Source organism: Mus musculus, chromosome 7 (assembly GCF_000001635.26).
Source record: "Mus musculus strain C57BL/6J chromosome 7, GRCm38.p6 C57BL/6J".
Classification (NCBI taxonomy): Eukaryota; Metazoa; Chordata; class Mammalia; order Rodentia; family Muridae; genus Mus; species Mus musculus.
Genome location: NC_000073.6, coordinates 50,690,812 through 50,709,633, shown reverse-complemented (window position 1 = coordinate 50,709,633; position 18,822 = coordinate 50,690,812). Strand labels below are relative to the sequence as shown.

Below are 18,822 nucleotides of genomic sequence, written 5' to 3'. Positions count from 1 at the left end.
CTACTACCTCTACAGTAGCTCTTCTTCTCAAATAAAAAAAGGGGAAATCTGGGTGATGTGGTAGAGCAGAGGAAACTACTTCTGTGCAACCTGTTTAAAGAGAGGAGTTTGGGCAGAAGAAAAAGAGAAATAGTTTCATAACTTCACAAATTGATAGGACAGCCGAAGTCAGGAGGAGGAGCAGGAGGGAAAGGGGAAGGGGAAGAAGAAGAAAAAGAAGAAGAAGAAAAAGAAGAAGAAGAAGAAGAAGAAGAAGAAGAAGAAGAAGAAGAAGAAGAAGAAGAAGAAGAAGAAGAAGAAGAAGAAGAAGAAGAAAGATGAGTTGAAGCCCTATGACTACCATGAAGATGGAAGCCAATGCCTTACTCCAAAGCAGACTGGACACTGAGTTCTTCAGAAGGAGCTGTTCAACAAAGATTCCCAAATAAAACCAGATAAGCCATTCCAAATGCCAATGTACAAATCAGAACACTGAAACCCAAGAAACATTTAAAGGAAGGAGGCATGACTTCTGGTCATGTGTCCTCAGGGAGATGGGATAAAGCAGATGATTTTACTCTAGAACTTAGGAACGTCAATCCACAAAGGACAAAGTCTTTAAAATGAATAAGAAAACCAAAAACATAGGAGGAAAGTCTACATAGATGGAAAGATCAACAAGAAAACTGAAGTTGAAAATATGTAGAAATAAAGGGGGAAACAACCTCAGTGAGCCAAGGAAAATGCACAGAAGAAACCAACTGCTACTGATATGCTTGCTAGGTGAGAGAGAATGAGGACATCACGGGTGGAGGACAGGGAGGAAGACATGTTGAATGGTCTGTAAATAGAAAAGCTACTCAATCATCACAGCAATCAGTGTTCAAGAGCTGGGGATATGATCAAAATACCAAACCTAAGAATCCATGAGACAGAAGAAGGAGCTATGATATATGTATAGAAAGTCTACACAATAAAACTAGAACAAGAAAATTTCCAAATCTAGAGTAAGAAAAGAACCTTCAAGCAAAAGAAGCATCAAAAAAAAAAAAAAGACATGATCACAGAAGAACCTGTTCATGCCACGTCATAGTCAATATGTCAATAAGTCAACTTATTGAGTTGTAACATTCCAACTGAAAGTAACTCTAGTTATTTAAAGAACCACGACTGTAGTTATTTAAAGAACTATGAAAGGAAATCTAATATAGTTATCAATTACTTGAATTAACCCCCAACTCTGTGGAGAAAGAAAGAATAGTTCCAGTAATTTAAAAGAAGAATGGGAGCTGTGGACACAGTTTAGTTGGCAAAGGCTTGCCAGGAATGCATGAAGTCCCAGGTTTAGTCTTCAAAACAGTGTAAACTGGGCACAAAGATGCATATCTGCCATCCCAGATCTCTGGAAGCAAGAGGATCAGAAGTTCAAGGTCATCTTCAGCTATAGTATTTGGGCAGCCTGAGGTATATGAGATGCCAAGTTAAAATAAATAAATCCATCGAGCTATATATTTATATTTTGTGTAACTCACAATCCTTTGTATGTTTCAGTAAAATTTTGTAATATTTTATAAAATTTTCTATTTTCTTTTTTTTTCCTCTTTCTGCATCTAGGATTATAAACTTTGAGAATATCACTTACCAAAAATTTTCTGTTAAAACTCTGAAAAGTTATGAAACCTGAGATGATAGAAATGATAGTGATTTGAACAGAAGAAAAATGAAAGATTGTCAAGAATATTTTAATAGTGCAAAAAGTAGAGCCAAAAAATAGACAGAAATTGTATGGTATGCTATAGATATACACACCAATCCCATTTGTGTGATTTCCAACATGCCAACCCCTTCAACCCTCAGTTCCCTCATTTATTAATCAAGAATGATAGTGATATCTGTCTTTTCGACTATTCAAGCACATATACAATGGCTGGGACACAGCCACCTCCAGAATATCAGCAGTTGATGAGTATTAGAATAAGAACTAGAAAAAGGTTTGCTCCTTAGACAACTAGCACATAGGCGCCTGATAATTACTTTTTTCAGTGAGTGTGATACTGATGTCATGAATATCATGACATATGGGGGCATTTTCTTAATAGAAGTTCCTTCCTCTCAGATGACTATCAGTGTCAAGTTGACATAAACTATCCAGCACAGATTCTACACTAATGTCAAACACTGGGTTAAATGGTTTGGGTGGCCTATGAAAAAGATAAACAGGTGGATTTATTATCTCAACATAGAGAATATGAAAGAACACAAAAGAATGTAAGAGAATAAATTTGTTTTGAATTATCAGGGACTTTCAACAACCAGACATTCCTCTTATTGGATATTACATATATTCATGATAAATACTTAAGCCTGTATATCTTGTAGGCAAAAAGAAAAAAAATGTGAAGAACAGCTTAGATATCTGAAAACCTACACTGATTGAGAGTAGTTGAAAATGGTCTACACTTTCAGACTTAGAAGAGGAAGAGATAAAGCTAGAGAGAGAGAGGCAAAGGCTTAATTACACAGGTCTTTATGGGACATGCTATAAAATTTGACACTTATCTTTTAAGGACTAGGGAGGTCAGGAAAGATTTTCATAGCAAGGCATCCTTTAATACAATAATCTTCCAGGACCTCTCCTCATGACCTCCATCTACTTGGTCAAAACTGCATTCATCCACAGATAATTTTGAGGTCTCTGTCTAACTGGAGACTGTGATAAAACCACCTTACCTCATGACATCAGAAACTGCTTATCATTTCAACCAACACCAGGAGGAATGCATAGATCTTGATCTTTGATCCGTCCTATTTTGGACCAAACTGTACACTGATATCTGCCTTTTCTAACCAATGAATCTTACTGGAATAGAGTGAAGGGAGTCCTGAGTTATATTCATTCTAGATCTAGCTTGAAGCTTCAGTGAGCTTTTTCTCTACATGTTCTATAGTGTGGTACATGTTCTTAGACACAAAGGCTTACAAGGATGTGCTAAGGTTAGTTAGTAACTCTGGGATCTGGGTGGTCACAGGGTCATAGAAAACTACCTTGCTTTCTGTTTAGCCAGTACCCTTCACGTCACAGTGGTGTTTGTACGTTCCAGAACAAAGGATTAAAAATGAGATTCTGAAACAAACTCTTGACTTTCACAGTTCAGTAGTACAGGCTTGCCTTGTGGGAGGCAAGCACTGCCTGCCACCTAAATAGCTATTATTTTTCTGCATGCAGCCTAGACAGGGTAATTCCTAATAGCCTTCATTTATTTTATGGCGAATGTCAATCTGTTAAAATGATTGGCTCCTTTCTGAACAGCAAAGGTGCTAACAGCTTCACAGAAATTTGGCTGACAATGCTACCATAAACAGCCCTAAACTCCTGGACTCTTTTTCCAAGTATCCCAATGGCATTTTCCACCCTCATTATCACTATGATGCATTCTGTCTAAGGCAACCTTTACATGCAATTTGTGTTGGACTTGTAACTTAGGAAATCCAGCATCAGGCACTCATGGACCCAGGGGAGAACTTCCTTGACTATTTGTCAAGATCTCACTTTCAGTATGAGAAGAATTTCCCTTTAAAACCCATCCCAGGGTAGGATTGGGGGTAGGAGGTTTCAAGAACACCTAGAAGCATTCTCCAGATGACAAGGTACATAGCACCTGGTAGCTCATGCTGGTCTAGAAGTTTCAGGGCCTGCCCCTAGTACATGGCAGGGCAAAGGAGAAGTTAAAGCTTGGCATATGGCTCTCTGAACTTGGACTAAGATTGAGGTGAAGGGCAGGTATCTGTCTTGAAAATAATCCTAATCACCTGTCAGTCTGTCAGGGCCACCAGGCTACTAATAGGCAGGGAAACAGAATTTCTGTAGATGAAGGATTCAAGTTGGAGACTTCTTGTGATCTAGTGCCAACTCCAAAGTCCTGAACTTTTACCTTCCAACTTCATGCATTCTAAAAAAACAACAAAACCCCCAAAACAAACAAGCCACAACAACCCCACTGAGTCTATTTAGTGTTATCTCTGTAGCCCTGGGACCATTTATTGGTCCATGAGGAGATTTCCAGGAAAGGCATCCCTGAAGAAAATTGACTCTCCCTTCCCTGGCAACCATTAATTCCCAATAGTTTCTCAACTAGGTGGTGGAACTTTATAAGCCCAACCCCTATCCATGCTGGGTTTCTGGATGGCTTGATCCTGTACAAGTCTCCTGCATATCACAGCTGCTGTGAATCCATGTGTCATTGTGCTGTAATATCTATAAAAAATATTGTGCTATAGACATCTACTCCTTAAGTCATTTTCCAAGGGGATACCACAGTTTTGTGTAGAAAGAGTCATATAAAAGTCCCATTTATGAAAAAAAAAGTCCCATTTACAGCTGATCAGAGAAGTTTGTTTTATTCTCTGTGTGTTGTCTAGTTCTGGGATTCTGTAGAAATAACCAGCTACTGTAAAAACAAACCTCTCTGATGAGGGTTGAGGGATGCAATAATCTGTGGGGATAAAGATAAAAAGTCAAGGGGCAGTTTAATACTATGTTCATTTAGCAGAATAATAGGACCTAGCATTATGGTCCTCTTAGTCTATATAAATTTCCATGTTGACATGAAACTAAATCATGCCAAATGCATAAAGAAGAGATACCCAAAGGGTAAATTTAAAAATATGACATGTCCAGGAAAGAACAGGGAAAAAATGAAAACTTGATGTTTAACAAACCCATCTCAACAGAAAGGAAGTGGAGAGTTACTGATCTTTGTGTTATATTCAAATGGAGTCTGTCATTTTACCCATTACAGCTAACATTGTATTTAAAAGAACAACTTTAGCAACCAAAGCAAGTGTAGTTGAATTTTGAGAGGGTAAATATCACAAGCATTGAGTAAAAACAGTAACTGGAGGATCCAGAGAAACATGTATAAATATAACTGGCTCAAGTAAGCCCATTTAGCCCTGCAACAAAACAAATAGACGATTTGGTGCAATTGAGCCACAGGCTCATACAGAGTACCAGCCTGCTGCCATTGGCTCTGTGATTCCCATGAAAGCAGAATTTCTCAGGAGCCAATAGACTTGATGTTCATAATGAGTAACATGAAAAAAAAAATCAACCCAGAGAGGACAGGCTTGCAATGGTCTCCATACAACTCACCCAGATCCATTGTGCACAACTAATTGGAAAAGCGTGCATTTGATCCTTTCTTTGAAGAATCCCACAGAACTGGCCAGAATTAAATGGATGAATGTGCTCAGAGAAATACCACGTACAGAAGATTTTTACATTAATGGGCCTTTTCCATGGGAGATGCTTTGAGAATTCAAGCATGTGGAATTGCTGGTTACAACTTGAATATCTATCTAGAGAGAAAGGACTTGCCTAGAAACATTTCCTTCCTGTCTCTGGTCTTGATGCTCTTCTATAACCACACTGTGCTGTGCTTCACCTTAGAGGCAGAAGAATAAGGAGCGCTTCAAATATCTACTATAGTATATGGAAAATAGGACAAAGGGATGATTGATAGAGCAAAAGGATCCTCAGTAACTTCCCCGGGACTGCTACTGACCCTTGGCCCTACTGTGTCGCAATGCTCCCTTCAGTGATTTGTAATCTTAAAATATGTAGTAGATATTTAGATGAAATTTTGAAGTACCCAGTGCTTCTCAGTGGAAATGGAAATTTGTGGAGCCGCTCTTCCTGTTCCAATTCCCCTAGTCTGGGGGAAGTGATTCAGAAATATATTTTTAATTTGTTTTCTGACAGGTTCTTACTTGTTTGAAATGTGTTGATATCACATCCACTCCCCATAGCATTCTTTTATTCTCTTTTCCACTACCAACCACAGCTTCCTCCTCCCAACTATTCCCATCCTACTCCCGTGACTTCGGTTGTATATGTGCATGATTGGTACAGATAACCACAGACTTGTACACTCATGACTGCAACTGTCTGTTGCATCTAGAAGACAGTGTTTCTACCTCCTCTCCATTATCTAACTCTAGCATGATTCTGCCCCTTTATCCTCAATACTCTTTGATCCTTGGGTGGGAATGGATCTATGAATTTTTTGGTTTGTTTTAGGCAAAATTTATTTTTCCATATTCTACAATTTATTTTTACTCAAAATATTGAACTGCATTTAAATATTTTAATTTATTATTTTATTGCATAAAACACACTCCAAAACCTCTTACTACGTATGAATACTTACCATTCATACAGTTTAGTAAACGTGCTAGTTAAACTTTTGGAATTAGGCATTGTATTCTTTACACCATAAACATTTAACATTGAATATTATTTATAATGTTATTGAGTATTATAATTTATATTAGGTCTTACTTTCCTGTTTTATTTCCATATCTCCTTAATGCTGATTCTAAACAAAGTATCTATATTTTAACAAAATTGCCCATCACAGGCTATAAGATGCAACTTGAATAATACTCTTAGTTTGGGCTATTTGCAAATGTTATTGACCCCAGATCAGCTTTAGGATGTCATCCAGATAAATGGGAGTAAAAACATCTACCTCATGACAGTAATCAACGTTAATCTAAGCAATCTGGAGGCAGAGGCAGATAATCACTTTGAGTTGAAGGCCAGCCTGGTCTATATTGTGAGTTTCAAGCCAGCCAAGTCTATATCACAAGACTTAGTCTAAAATAGAAAAAAGAAAAAAAACCTTATCTTTATAATGCTTGTTTCTAGCATTTAAAGACCCACTGAAAAGGTTTAGCATCATTAGTATATAGGGATGGCATTAGCCATGGTGTCTGTAACTTCATGATGCTTATCACCACCTCTCCAGGTTAAGATAAAACCTAAAAATCCTGTCTCTTCTTTCCATTAAAATATAATTAAAAATTAAATGTATTTCAAGAGCTGTTATCCCTAGAAATTCCTAGCCTCCATAACGCAAGCCTGCCAGGATGCTCAGGCAATCTAGCACTTTTAAAAAACAAAACAAAACAAAAAAAAAAACCAAAAAAGATAAGCCAATTAATTATTATTATTTAATAAATGCTAGGTGGTTTGTTGATAAGATCAAAAAATGTGAAGACAATGGCACAGTCTGTTATTGATTTCCTTACTGAATATTCAATGTAGTTAAATTTGGACATTTTTTTAAATGGTCATTATGCAAAGGTACAGAATAGACAGTGAAATGTAACCTATTGGCCAGAATGAAGAAAAGTACAGTTTTTTGTGTGTCTTATTTTTTCAAGAAAGAGTTCCATTGTATAGTTATGAATGGCCAGAAGCTCTCTATATAGATCAGGCTGGCCTCTAACTCAAAAATCTATCTACTTCTGCTCCCCACCCATTAAAGGTGGATGCCACTATTCCCAGCAAATGGCCTCATTTTAAAACTCCGTGACATGAATTAAGAAGCTTTTAAGCCAAAAGGAAAGAAGACAATATCTGTTATTATCTTTAGCATTTGATAAGTATACCCCCATTTACCTGACTAATAAGGCTACATAGAGCATCATGCCCATTTTCCTAATCTATAACGTGATATTCAGACTCAGGAAAGCACAGTGCATCTCAGAAAATGTATGGCAAAAACAAATAGATGTTTACTTATGCATGCTAGTGCAAAATACTATAAGTTTCTCATGTGCACAGGAAGGGCATTCCCAATCACCAGGTGGATTAGACTTCGCTAAACAGTGCCACGTGTGAATGCCACATTTAATGTGAACAGAAAGACACATAAGTGGGAACATACTGATATTAACTGCCTTATATTATTAAGTTCATGAATGATAATATACCCAATAAACCAATATTGAAATAAAATCCTAAGCACACTAATAATCCTGCTGCCAAAATTATTTAACATGCTTTTATGCAAAGACCAGTGCTGCCTATTCAGGTTCTGTCGACACAGCAGATTATAATAACTCCAGTAGTTTTGTGAACAGCTACTGGGTTGATGATAAGTAGGGCAGGTCAGTTCATCATGCCTTATCTCTAATTAGTACTGAATGAAAACACACAGCAAATTACAGCAGAGGAAAGGCTTGGCCTGGCTAAGGGAGATACATTGAAGGGAGGGTGTATAAGATTCTATGTCCAGGGGAATGCCAGGGCCAAGAAGTGGGAGTTGGGGCAGGAGAGTGGGGGGGAGGGTATGGGGGACTTTTCAGATAGCATTGGAAATGTAAATGAAGAAAATACCTAATTTAAATTAAGGGAAAAAAAAGATTCTGTGTCCAGAAAGAAAAGGCCCATTACATAATACAGTCATCAAAATGGACCAGCTTTGGAAAGTCCACTATCAAATGTGTTAAGTCAGCTCACAGAGACCCCCCGAGGGAAACAACTTTTATTTATTCTCTTTGACTTGCTTCCCCTACCTACCCACACACCTGAAAAGTAAGTCAGATTCATCTTACCTTTCTCACAGTGGCTTCCTGTGAATCCAGAAGGACAGACACATTTGTTAGGGGCCACACAGGTACCTCCGTATCTGCAACCCTCTTCACAGAATGCTGTAATGGAAGCAAAGACGTTGTTTAGCTAACATAATCTAGATCACACACACACACACACACACACACACACACACACACACCACAGACACATACAGATATATACATATACACACGTGTGTGTGTGTGTGTATCCATCCCAGGGAATACAACTCTGTATTGGCATATTCAAGTTTTTCTATGTACATAAAGTAATAAATATAACAATGTTTCCACTGCTTTATATGAAGTTAACTGAAATCATTGATTTAAAGTGTTGTACTTGAACCTGACGTGTGCTAAGTGAGAGCTGGCATTGGCAGGGGCTTCTTCTGCCATCTTTATTGATTTATTTGAAATCATCTGAGACAAATAGCTCAAAAGTGAAAGGTGAGGTTGGGAGCAAAGACTTTTTAATACCCAGTATCTTAGAACCTATTTTTCCCAATAAGTATCATTTATATTATCTTTTATGACAATATATTCTTTCCTTTTTCAAAAATGTTTGGTGCTTGATACATTTTTTTATAAAACAATAAAAGCAATGAATCATTGACTCCTGAACATTTAAGCTGGCTCCAGTCTTTTGCCTCCATAAATAACCCATTATTTTCATAGCTAAGATGTCTAGCTTATCCCAAATTCTTGATTTAGGAAAATTATCTGAATGTGAAAATGCCTTGAAAGGGTATAGACTTAATTTCCACATTTTGGTAAGTGTTACAAATATACCCCGCCCCATCTAAGACCCTTAATGTTAATTGTAAATGTGACACAAGAGAGAATAACCTATGACGAGAACCTAATGAAGAATCTCCTACATCAAACTGCCCTGTGGGCTTTTCTATAAGCTATTATATATTGATTGCTAATTGATATAAAATGACCCAGTCCAGTGTGGGTACTGCAATCCTCCAGTCAGGGGAACATGAAGGGCACAACAGAAGAGGAAGCTAGCTGAATAAAAGCAAGCAGGCAAGGCACTTTGGATTTAATCTCTCTACATATATACAAACAGTAGTTGGATTAGCTTTTTAAGCTCATCCATGCCTTGACTTCCAACAGAAGTATGACTTGGAACTGTGAGCCCTTTACCAACCTACATTGCTTTTCATCAGGATGTTTTATCACTGAAACAGAAATGAAATCCAGATTTTACCCCCACATGTTTCCCAGCTGAGGGAGGCTGGAGGTCTCTAGTAATACACCATAGCAAAGCAGCTCTCGCAACTGTCCCTTCACACACAGTTCACACCCTAACACAACTCACTCCACCGTGAGGCCCTGAAGGACAAGTAGCTAAGATGTTTTGCTCACTGTTGTGCTCTAATCTCAGCATGTGTCCCTTGGTACTTATAGAAGATCCTTGCTGGATGGCCTATTCTCCACTCTGCAGGTTGCTCTGATAGAAAAGTCCCCACCCCTGTAATTCTGCATCATTTCCATCCAGGATAAATTACTGAAGGGTGTTACCATATAACCTATCATATGATCTGTTGACTAATACAGTCATTGAAATTTGCTAATAATGCAGCTGATTGACACAGTTAAGACTGAGTTCTTTGTACTCATATGAGAGCTGCACGCACAAGAGTTTTAAATTTTAATTGTACTAAGAAAATGTCACCCTGGAAAAATGTCCTGGCCGTATGTTGCCATCATTGCTTAATTAATATGAGTCTAGCTATAAAAAGCCACAGGGTGTGTTTAGATAGCTGAGAATGAGCCAAAGGGGTAGAACTTATCACAATGTTGCTGTTTTCCACATCATTTACTATCTCTCGGGTAAATTCATATTCTACAGATTCAGCAATTAATTTTGAGCTGCTTTCTGTGCTGGAGGAGAGTGCAGACCTTGGAATTGAAGGACTATTTTCTACTCTACAGCATCTTACCATGCTGATACAAAACAAAAAGAAGAAAGGAAAAAGAAAGAAAGAAAGGAAGGAAGGAAGGAAGGAAGGAAGGAAGGAAGGAAGGAAGAAAGAAAGAAAGAAAGAAAGAAAGAAAGAAAGAAAGAAAGAAAGAAAGAAAGAAAGAGAGAGAGAAAGAGAGAGAGAGAGAAAGAGAGAGAAAGAGAGAGAGAAAGAGAGTAACGAAAGATTTAGGCAAAATCTGCTTTGGTGTATCCATCAAGAAACCTATATGCATCTTGAGAAATCACACAGTGTAAGCTCTTGTGGATGGCATTTTCAGTGAGATATTTAAAGTATACTTGTGGATCATAGTAACGTAACAAAGTTTTTCTGCAGAGTAGGAGTAACAAAGGGAAGCAGGTAACAGACTTCAGGGGGTGGCAGAAGATGGCATGGCTGGAAGGAGAAAGTTCAGCTTGACTTTCCTTAGTATACAGATAGATGTTACCTAGGACCTACAGACCATGTTAAAAGCTGAGTATGTATGTGTTCCTGGTTTTATATAAAACCATCTCTTACACAAAGATAATAATATGAGAATCTGTGAGGGGCATGTGAGGCTTTTGGAACAATCTGTGAATATGTAAAGAGCTCTATGATGATGAGATGAGTTTGTATTATAAAGGACTTTACCTAGATTGTACTGTGTGCATAGTTATATAAAATTAGTTGGTAGCAGCGTCATGGTGACTATGAAGTACAGACTGGTGTCAAGACATTAAAAATCTTCCTGGAAGCTACAAGATTCAACACTTAAGAGAAATGGCTGTTCTCCTAGGAGATCCACATTCAATTTCCAGCATCTACGTAGTGATTCACAAACATCTGTAACTCCAGTTCCTGGAGAATCTGGTGCCTACTTCTGTCCTCTACATAGAATACATGCCCATGGTGCACAGACAGACACACAAAGAAATCACACATATACATAAAATAAAATAATAAAAAATTTAAGGACCTTCAAAAAATAAACCAGTCTTACAAAAGTTTACAAATACATACTGATGATATCAATATGGAAATATCTTAGAGTTGTTATTATTTTAATATAAAAATGTTCACAATGAGGTTCAGAAACCAGGACTATGTTGTCACTCCCTGGCAGGGCTATGGCTCAAGCAAACAGCTTTTTCTACAAAAACCTATGGTCTTTCCTTTGTCACAATGCAAGCTAACCTGCAATCCCATGCTCAGAAAGGCAAGTTTATTCTTTCTTAAATAGTTCTATAATAGCTAAAGAAATTGATTAAAACAAACACAAAATATCACCCGATATCATAATACTTAATGAATATTCAGTTCATTTAGCTACTTGATAATACATTTTTGTCTATCTGCTCACATCTCATAGATCTAGGCACATAGCAATTTTAAAAGAAATTTATCTGGAGTAGGAAACAATTGCCCCCTTGTACATTAGACAAAAAGAGAAAATAATTAAAACAAAACTAAGTGGTTTTTATTTTCCCCAAAAGGCTTTGTCATCCAAAACTTAACTACCTTGGGGAAATCAAGACAACCCTAGTTTTCTTGCTTTGTATAAAATAACAAAAAGAAGCTGCTGTGTTCTAGTTTTAACATAGTTGGTGATTACTAGTGCCCTGATAGGTGTTCTTGACCAATTATCAACCCAACTAACATTACAAAGGAAAGGTTACTTGGGGACCTAGATCTTGGACAGCACAACTTTGTGAGCATCAGGGCTAAACATGCCATGTCACTACCTGTGTATCACTTCTTGGCTTGTGCGTTGAGCTGTTGGAAAGTCTGTGGTCCACAGGCTGCCTCGGGCTTGAGAGCTTTGTGACCTTTGGCAAAATAGTTCATCTCTCTGTGCCTCAGTTTCCTCAATTCTAAGGCACTGATGATTATTGATGATGCCACCCTGTTTTGAGAGGGTGGGATTAAATTACTAACTTCAGCCACTCAGCATGATACATGAGTACAATATCCTTATGATGGGCTTTGTCACCAGGGCCAGATAATAGTCATATTTTGAACAATTTTCTTTCCTAGGCTCTAGAAATGCAGTGCTGAGCAACACAAGAAAGATCCCTCTGTATCAAGACAGAGCCCAGTCTCTAGTTTTTCTTGATTCAATGACCTTGGAAAATAAATAGCCGCAGAACTGGGATCTTAACTCCCTTACAAACTCAGAGAAATTCAGTGACACAAGTTTGGGACTTAATAAGCCGCTTATTTATCAACCACTATCCAGAATCTGAAGCATGGCATAAACAGATTGAAGAAAGACAATGAGATTACAGGCTTCGATCTGTTGTTTTAGTGCCATTTGTTATTAACTTACTGCCCTGAAGGAGATGCTTGATCAGATCAACTAGAAGAAGTCATGCTTCTGTTTTTGAGAGAACTCTTTATATTTGCAAGAAAAATGAGATCAGAAACCTCAGAGTGAGATTTAATCCATAGGAAGAATGGATGCTTGTGTTAAAAGCAATCCTGGCATGTGAAATCAACTAAGGTTTTCACGGGAACCAGGTGTTACATTTAATAACTGTGGTATACACCAATAAAGAGTAATAGCCCTCCACACACTGAGCACGTCTCCCGGTCCTCTTCAAGCTTTAATGGCATACTTAGTTCTTAAGCATCCTAAAATCCTGGCAAGTGCGCATCTTTCCTTGGGTTTGTTTCTAACCCCTCTCTACCAATGTTTTTTTTTTTTTTTTTTTTTTTTTTTTTTTTTTTTTGGTCCATCCCATGGGCAATAAGAGTGATGCTTGTCTGATAAAAGAAGCAGGAGATGGCTACAGAAGCACCTAAAATCACAAGCAGCCAAAGCTACCATTTCTAATCTAATCTGGTTTATGTGCAAGGCAGCACTTATGCTGTTAAACTAAATTGTTGATTTATTACTACTAAATCAATGTTAGATTCCATGAATTATCATTGACTCGATCATATGCATTACAAGTTTGAAGTAGGATGAGCTGAACTAAAACCTGGTCATTTCAACATAGCTCTATGCCCAGTTTCCTCTCCAGGGAGCTGGTTGGTGGCCTTAAGGCCACATTGGCTTTCTGTACCCTCTTGGTATAGTCTCAGACATAAACTCCCATTCTCAAATCAATTCCACCAACAACGAAGGGGATAGCATCTCCTCATATTTAGATTCTTGCTTAATTCTTAGTCTTTTTTCAGAACATGTGACTTATCAAAGGGTCCTTCAATTTCATTGCCTTGGCAAAGTGGGGTCAGGATAATATTCTACTGTACCCTGTGATGTCACCTTTCTTACAAGGCACAGGAAAGCCATGCACAAAGAAGAAAGTCTTGGCCTAAAATGTCAGTAATGATGAGATGGAAAAAATTTTACTCCTATTACTCAGCTAAGTTCATTAAATAAATAAAGTTACTCAGTTAAGTTCATTAAATAAATTTATTCAGTGAAGTCCATGAAATACCTCTGTGGCTAGAATCCTGCCATTTTAGCCATCCCCTCTTTCTTTTGACTTTGCTTTTCTTAATCTTTCTATAAAATAAACTGAAAATATGGAGATAAGAAAGATAAAAATCATTCAGAATACCAATGATAGAATATAAAACATGCAAATGTCGTCAGCTCTCACTTGTTGTTATTTAAGTCTCTCATCCACGATGTGCTGTATAATTTAATAAGTATTCACTTTAAAACTCACCTTCAGCTGACAGTTAATGGTGGCTGTGGGGCAGGTGTGTCATAAGGAGTTCCTAAGCTCTCATGTTCTACATATGCTCATGCAGTCAGTCCTGCATGAGCAGTGGGTTATACTCACAAAACAGACATGAAACTAGAGGGGAACTTTGGAGAAGATCAGCAAGAGAGGCAAGCAGGAGAAGGAAACAGAGTGAGACTCAGGGTAATAGAAAGTTAAATTGGCTGAAATCTGTACCCAGACTTTGGGCTACTTTATAGGCTCCTATTTCAACTACCGTTTTCAATCTTTATTCCTTCCAACCACCCAACACTAGATAGAACAGGGAGAAGGCTAGAAGAGGAAATGGAACATCAGTATCATTAAATTACTTCTTGCTGATTAGGTATCAAATTCCTTGGGGGCAATTTAGGATATCTCCAACCAGAAAACAGTGACTAACAACCAGCAACAGCAGGAGCAACAGGGGCAGTGAGAGGAGGAGAAGCAGAGGCTAATGGACTGTCTTGGGGATCTTGCACTTATATACCCTCTCAAGAGTCCCCAGAATTCTAAATGTCATATGTTTGCAAAATCTATCTGCAGCTAGCAAAATCACACCCCTACCAGATTATAAGGTAAATGATATCCTGATGCTGTGTATAAACTAAAGCAGCCCTATAGCCCACACCTGGGATTTAAACAAAAACATGCTATCATAATGTTTCTGTTTTTAAGGTCTCACTACAGTTATTTATGTGTATGAAACTGTCAAGCAATAAAAATAAATAAAACATAAATACTAAACTTTAAAAGTACTTGTTTTCATTTTAATTATGTATGTGTATCTATGTTTTTATAGAGATAAGTTATTGCTTATGAGTGCAGTTGGCTATATGCAAAAAAAAAAAAAAATACTTACAGGTTGTGAGCCACCCAATGTGGGTAATAGAACAAACCTCGGGTCCTGAAAAGAGTAACTTGTGGTCCTAATGGCTAGGCCATCTCTCCAGACATACCCATGTCATACACTGTTTTTAAAAGAAAAACAATTCGCCTTCAACATGATCAGTTGTAATACCAGCAGCCTTATAGAAGTTTCCACTTTCCTCTTCGGTACAAAATTGTCTTCTTAGGAAACTTATTCCATGTCCGATGCTACTGTGATGCCTTGAATACAGGATTCCATCTCCTTATTACAGCATCCTGGTACACTCAAGGTGTCAAAGATCATGCCTCTACTAAGTGGATTTGGAAGTGAGTTCTCACTGCAACTCCAAGCTGTGTCTATTAGGGCTCTCCTGCCTCCAGTGTGTAGACAATAATCTGGGTAGTGAGAAATCCATACCTAGTCAGGAACATTATCGCCTTTCCGGAGATACTCACACTGTAGCAGCAGACAGTGGCCTCATAAACATGTATAGAAACCTACAGTAGTGGTAAGGACAGTTGGGGACAGATACAGACTATAATTAACTGGGCCAAGTGGACTGGGACAAAGCTTCCCAACAGAGCTAACACCTATATTGGGTCTAGAAAAGCCAAGGGGACTTTTTTCCAGATGGTTCAGGAAGTGTGATGTTTCTGGCTGAGGATTTTCATGAGGGAAATTGCTAAAGAGAAGAATAAAGTGAGGTGAGAGGCACAGTGGTGAAAGAGAAAGCAGGGAGCCGTAGACAAGCAGAGGATACTAAGGTCTGTGTGCCAGCCATCACCTCGCCTTGAATCTCCATATGTTTTTCAGGTTTGCTTCCTGTGCTCTATCAGTTGGCTTAAGACTATACTTTATTAGCATTATTCCACCATAAACTGATTAGAAATAATCTTTTAAAGTGCAGACCATAACATATACACTCACATATAAATCAAATGCATACACACACACACACACACACACACACACACACACACATATATATATACATTTGCATATATACATACACACATATATATGTATATGAAGTAAGCAAAAGATAAAGATTCTCCTCATATGTAGAATTCTTTGTGATATTTTCTATTCTGTCCTATTCAATTTTGTCTGTTTGACTCTGTTTTGCCCAACACCACTTGTAAGTCAGCTATGGTCGAAGTCGTTACTTTCACAATCCACTAAACCTATGTTATTAAAACATCTTTTGGGCTAGAGAGAAGACTGAGTCATTAAGGCCATGTACAACTCTTTCAGAGGACCCATGTTTCATTTCCAGCATCCTCAGTCAGGCAGCATGTGATATCTAGCTTCTAGGTAGCTGATGTTATCTCCTGGCCTCTGCTGTCACTGTATACACTGCACACACATATGACATACAGACATAAAATAAAAATAAAATAAAAGGTTAAAATGAATTATAAAACTGCTTGTTTCACAGGCTGTCATCAGCCATGTATCATAAAAGCACAAAGTGCTCTGAAAGAGAATGGGGAATATGACTATGTTTATACAGCCTCTATAGTTTCAAATTGAGATGTTGAGTTTGGTTCCAGGAAGGCTGACTGAAGAAGACATGTTGAGAGGAAGGGTTTCAGTGGAACAAGTAGGGGGGGGGGGCTAAGAGAGGGATGGAGATGAAATTGACTAAATTTCACTACACAAGCAGGAAACTGTCAAGCAATAATACATTATTTAAATTCAAAAGAACATTGTGCTTTATGTGCTGTGTGTCCATGGGTGTCTTTACAACACACACACACACTTACTAATATCATCCAAGGTAGAGAATATTTTTATTTAAATCTTTTTACAAAAGGTCCCTATAACAGAAGACACACTGCATACAGGAAGGGAAGAGTGAGAGGTGAGATAATAAGATATTTGCATTAGTTTGGTTCAATACGCATACTTTTCTAACTAGATCTTGAGGTTCTTCTTTTCTTTTTTCTTTTAGATGAATTTATTATCTATTTTAGTGACACTTTTTCTTTTCGTTTTTTTTAATTAGGTATTTTCTTCATTTACATTTCCAATCCTATCCCAAAAGTCCCCCATACCCTCCCCTCCACACTCCCCTTACCCACCCACTCCTACTTCTTGGCCCTGGCATTCCCCTGTACTGGGGCATATAAAGTTTGCAAGACCAATGGGCCTTTCTTTCCACTGATGGCCAACTAGGCCATCTTCTGATACATATGCAGCTAGAGACACGAGCTCCGGGAGGTACTGGTTAGTTCATATTGTTTTAATGGAGTACTACTTAGCTATTAAAAAGAATGAATTTATGAAATTCCTAGGCAAATGGATGGACCTGGAGAGCATCATCCTGAGTGAGGTAACCCAATCACAAAGGAACTCACATGATATGTACTCACTGATAAGTGGCTATTAGCCCAGAAACTTAGAATACCCAAGATATAACATACAATCTGCAAAACACATGAAACTCAAGAAGAACGAAGACCAAAATGTGGACACTTTGCCCCTTCTTAGAATTGGGAACAAAACACCCATGGAAGGAGTTACAGAGACAAAATTTGGAGCAGAGACGAAAGGATGGACCATCTAGATCTTGAGGTTCTTAGGGACCAAAGTCCTGTATTTTGCAATTCTTAATTCTTCTACACTTTGCCAGAGGTAGTATGAAACCTGCTGCCAATACATAAATTCTTTAGGTAAGGAGGGATGGGTTTTGATGACAAAATCTCTTTCAGAAACAATGTCATGAAATTTGAAATAATCATTTGCACATGTCAAACCAATTCAGCACCTCTTGTGCCACACAGAAGCCTATGTGCCTAACTGCAAGTGGCTCCCATAGCCTTGCAGCTGAAGGTCTGACTATGTGCCTAACTGCAAGTGGCTCCCATAGCCTTGCAGCTGAAGGTCTGACTATGTGCCTAACTGCAAGTGGCTCCCATAGCCTTGCAGCTGAAGGTCTGACTATGTGCCTAACTGCAAGTGGCTCCCATAGCCTTGCAGCTGAAGGTCTGACTATGTGCCTAACTGCAAGTGGCTCCCATAGCCTTGTAGCTGAAGGTCTGACACACTGGTTTCAGGAAGGGCAGTCTCCTTCATATGCTCTACTTCAGCAACAAAGGATCATTCTGGTCATGTCTGCAGATAATTCTAGTTGTATTGACTGGTAGAGTTATACTGATAGCTAGAAGTCAAGGACCCTACCATACACAGGATGGGTTTCCCAATGACCCATTGAGCTTGGGATATCAATAGTTGGAAGTTTGAGAGAAAGAAAACAGCCCTGTATGCAGTTATTTAAGAAAAGCATCAGTATCAGAGATGATTCTGCAAACCAGGACACCAACAGAAACAAAGCAGATAAGGGTGCTTCAGCTTATAGGCTCAACCCCAAAAGGAGAATGTGCAAACTAAACAAAAGTTCAAGTGAAAGTATATGTTATATTATTACAAGTGAGAAGGACAACAGCCATTTGGGTATGGGTAGAAGTCTGTTGAAAGAAGGTCTCAAGTCATCGAAGTTGAGCACTGATAAAGATTTTCTGTCATAATGCACAGGGGATAGTGACCCATACAGTGAACAGCAGAAGAGCTAAGCAGACAGAGGTTGGAGTAGGTGCAAAGGCCCTGCGGATCAAAGCATGTGCTTCACATACGGACTCCCAGGTCCTTACCGTACTGTCTGCATCTAGAAGAGGCTGGGAGGAGGGGAAGGCTATCTCCCCAGCCAGTTCATGAGTATGCTCATAGCACTAATGCCTGAGCTAAACTGGAGAAAGTAAACACTAGCCAGGCAGACTGGGGCTGGGTGTATTGCAGACTGGGAAATAAGCATCCTTATCCAAGACATAAGGCACAACTGGGAAGAACAAATAGTGCTTTCAGAATTCCCAGATATTAGAAG

General features: G+C 38.4%; 1 protein-coding gene across 1 annotated transcript in view; it reads right to left on the bottom strand.

Moving 5' to 3' along the window:
- Nucleotides 1–18,822, bottom strand: part of Nell1 (NEL-like 1) — an 887,940-nt gene that overhangs the window by 153,656 nt on the left and 715,462 nt on the right. The window contains exon 15 of the mRNA NM_001037906.2: nt 8,383–8,478. Coding sequence (NP_001032995.1) covers nt 8,383–8,478 — 96 coding nt within the window. The remainder of the gene's footprint in view (nt 1–8,382; nt 8,479–18,822) is intronic.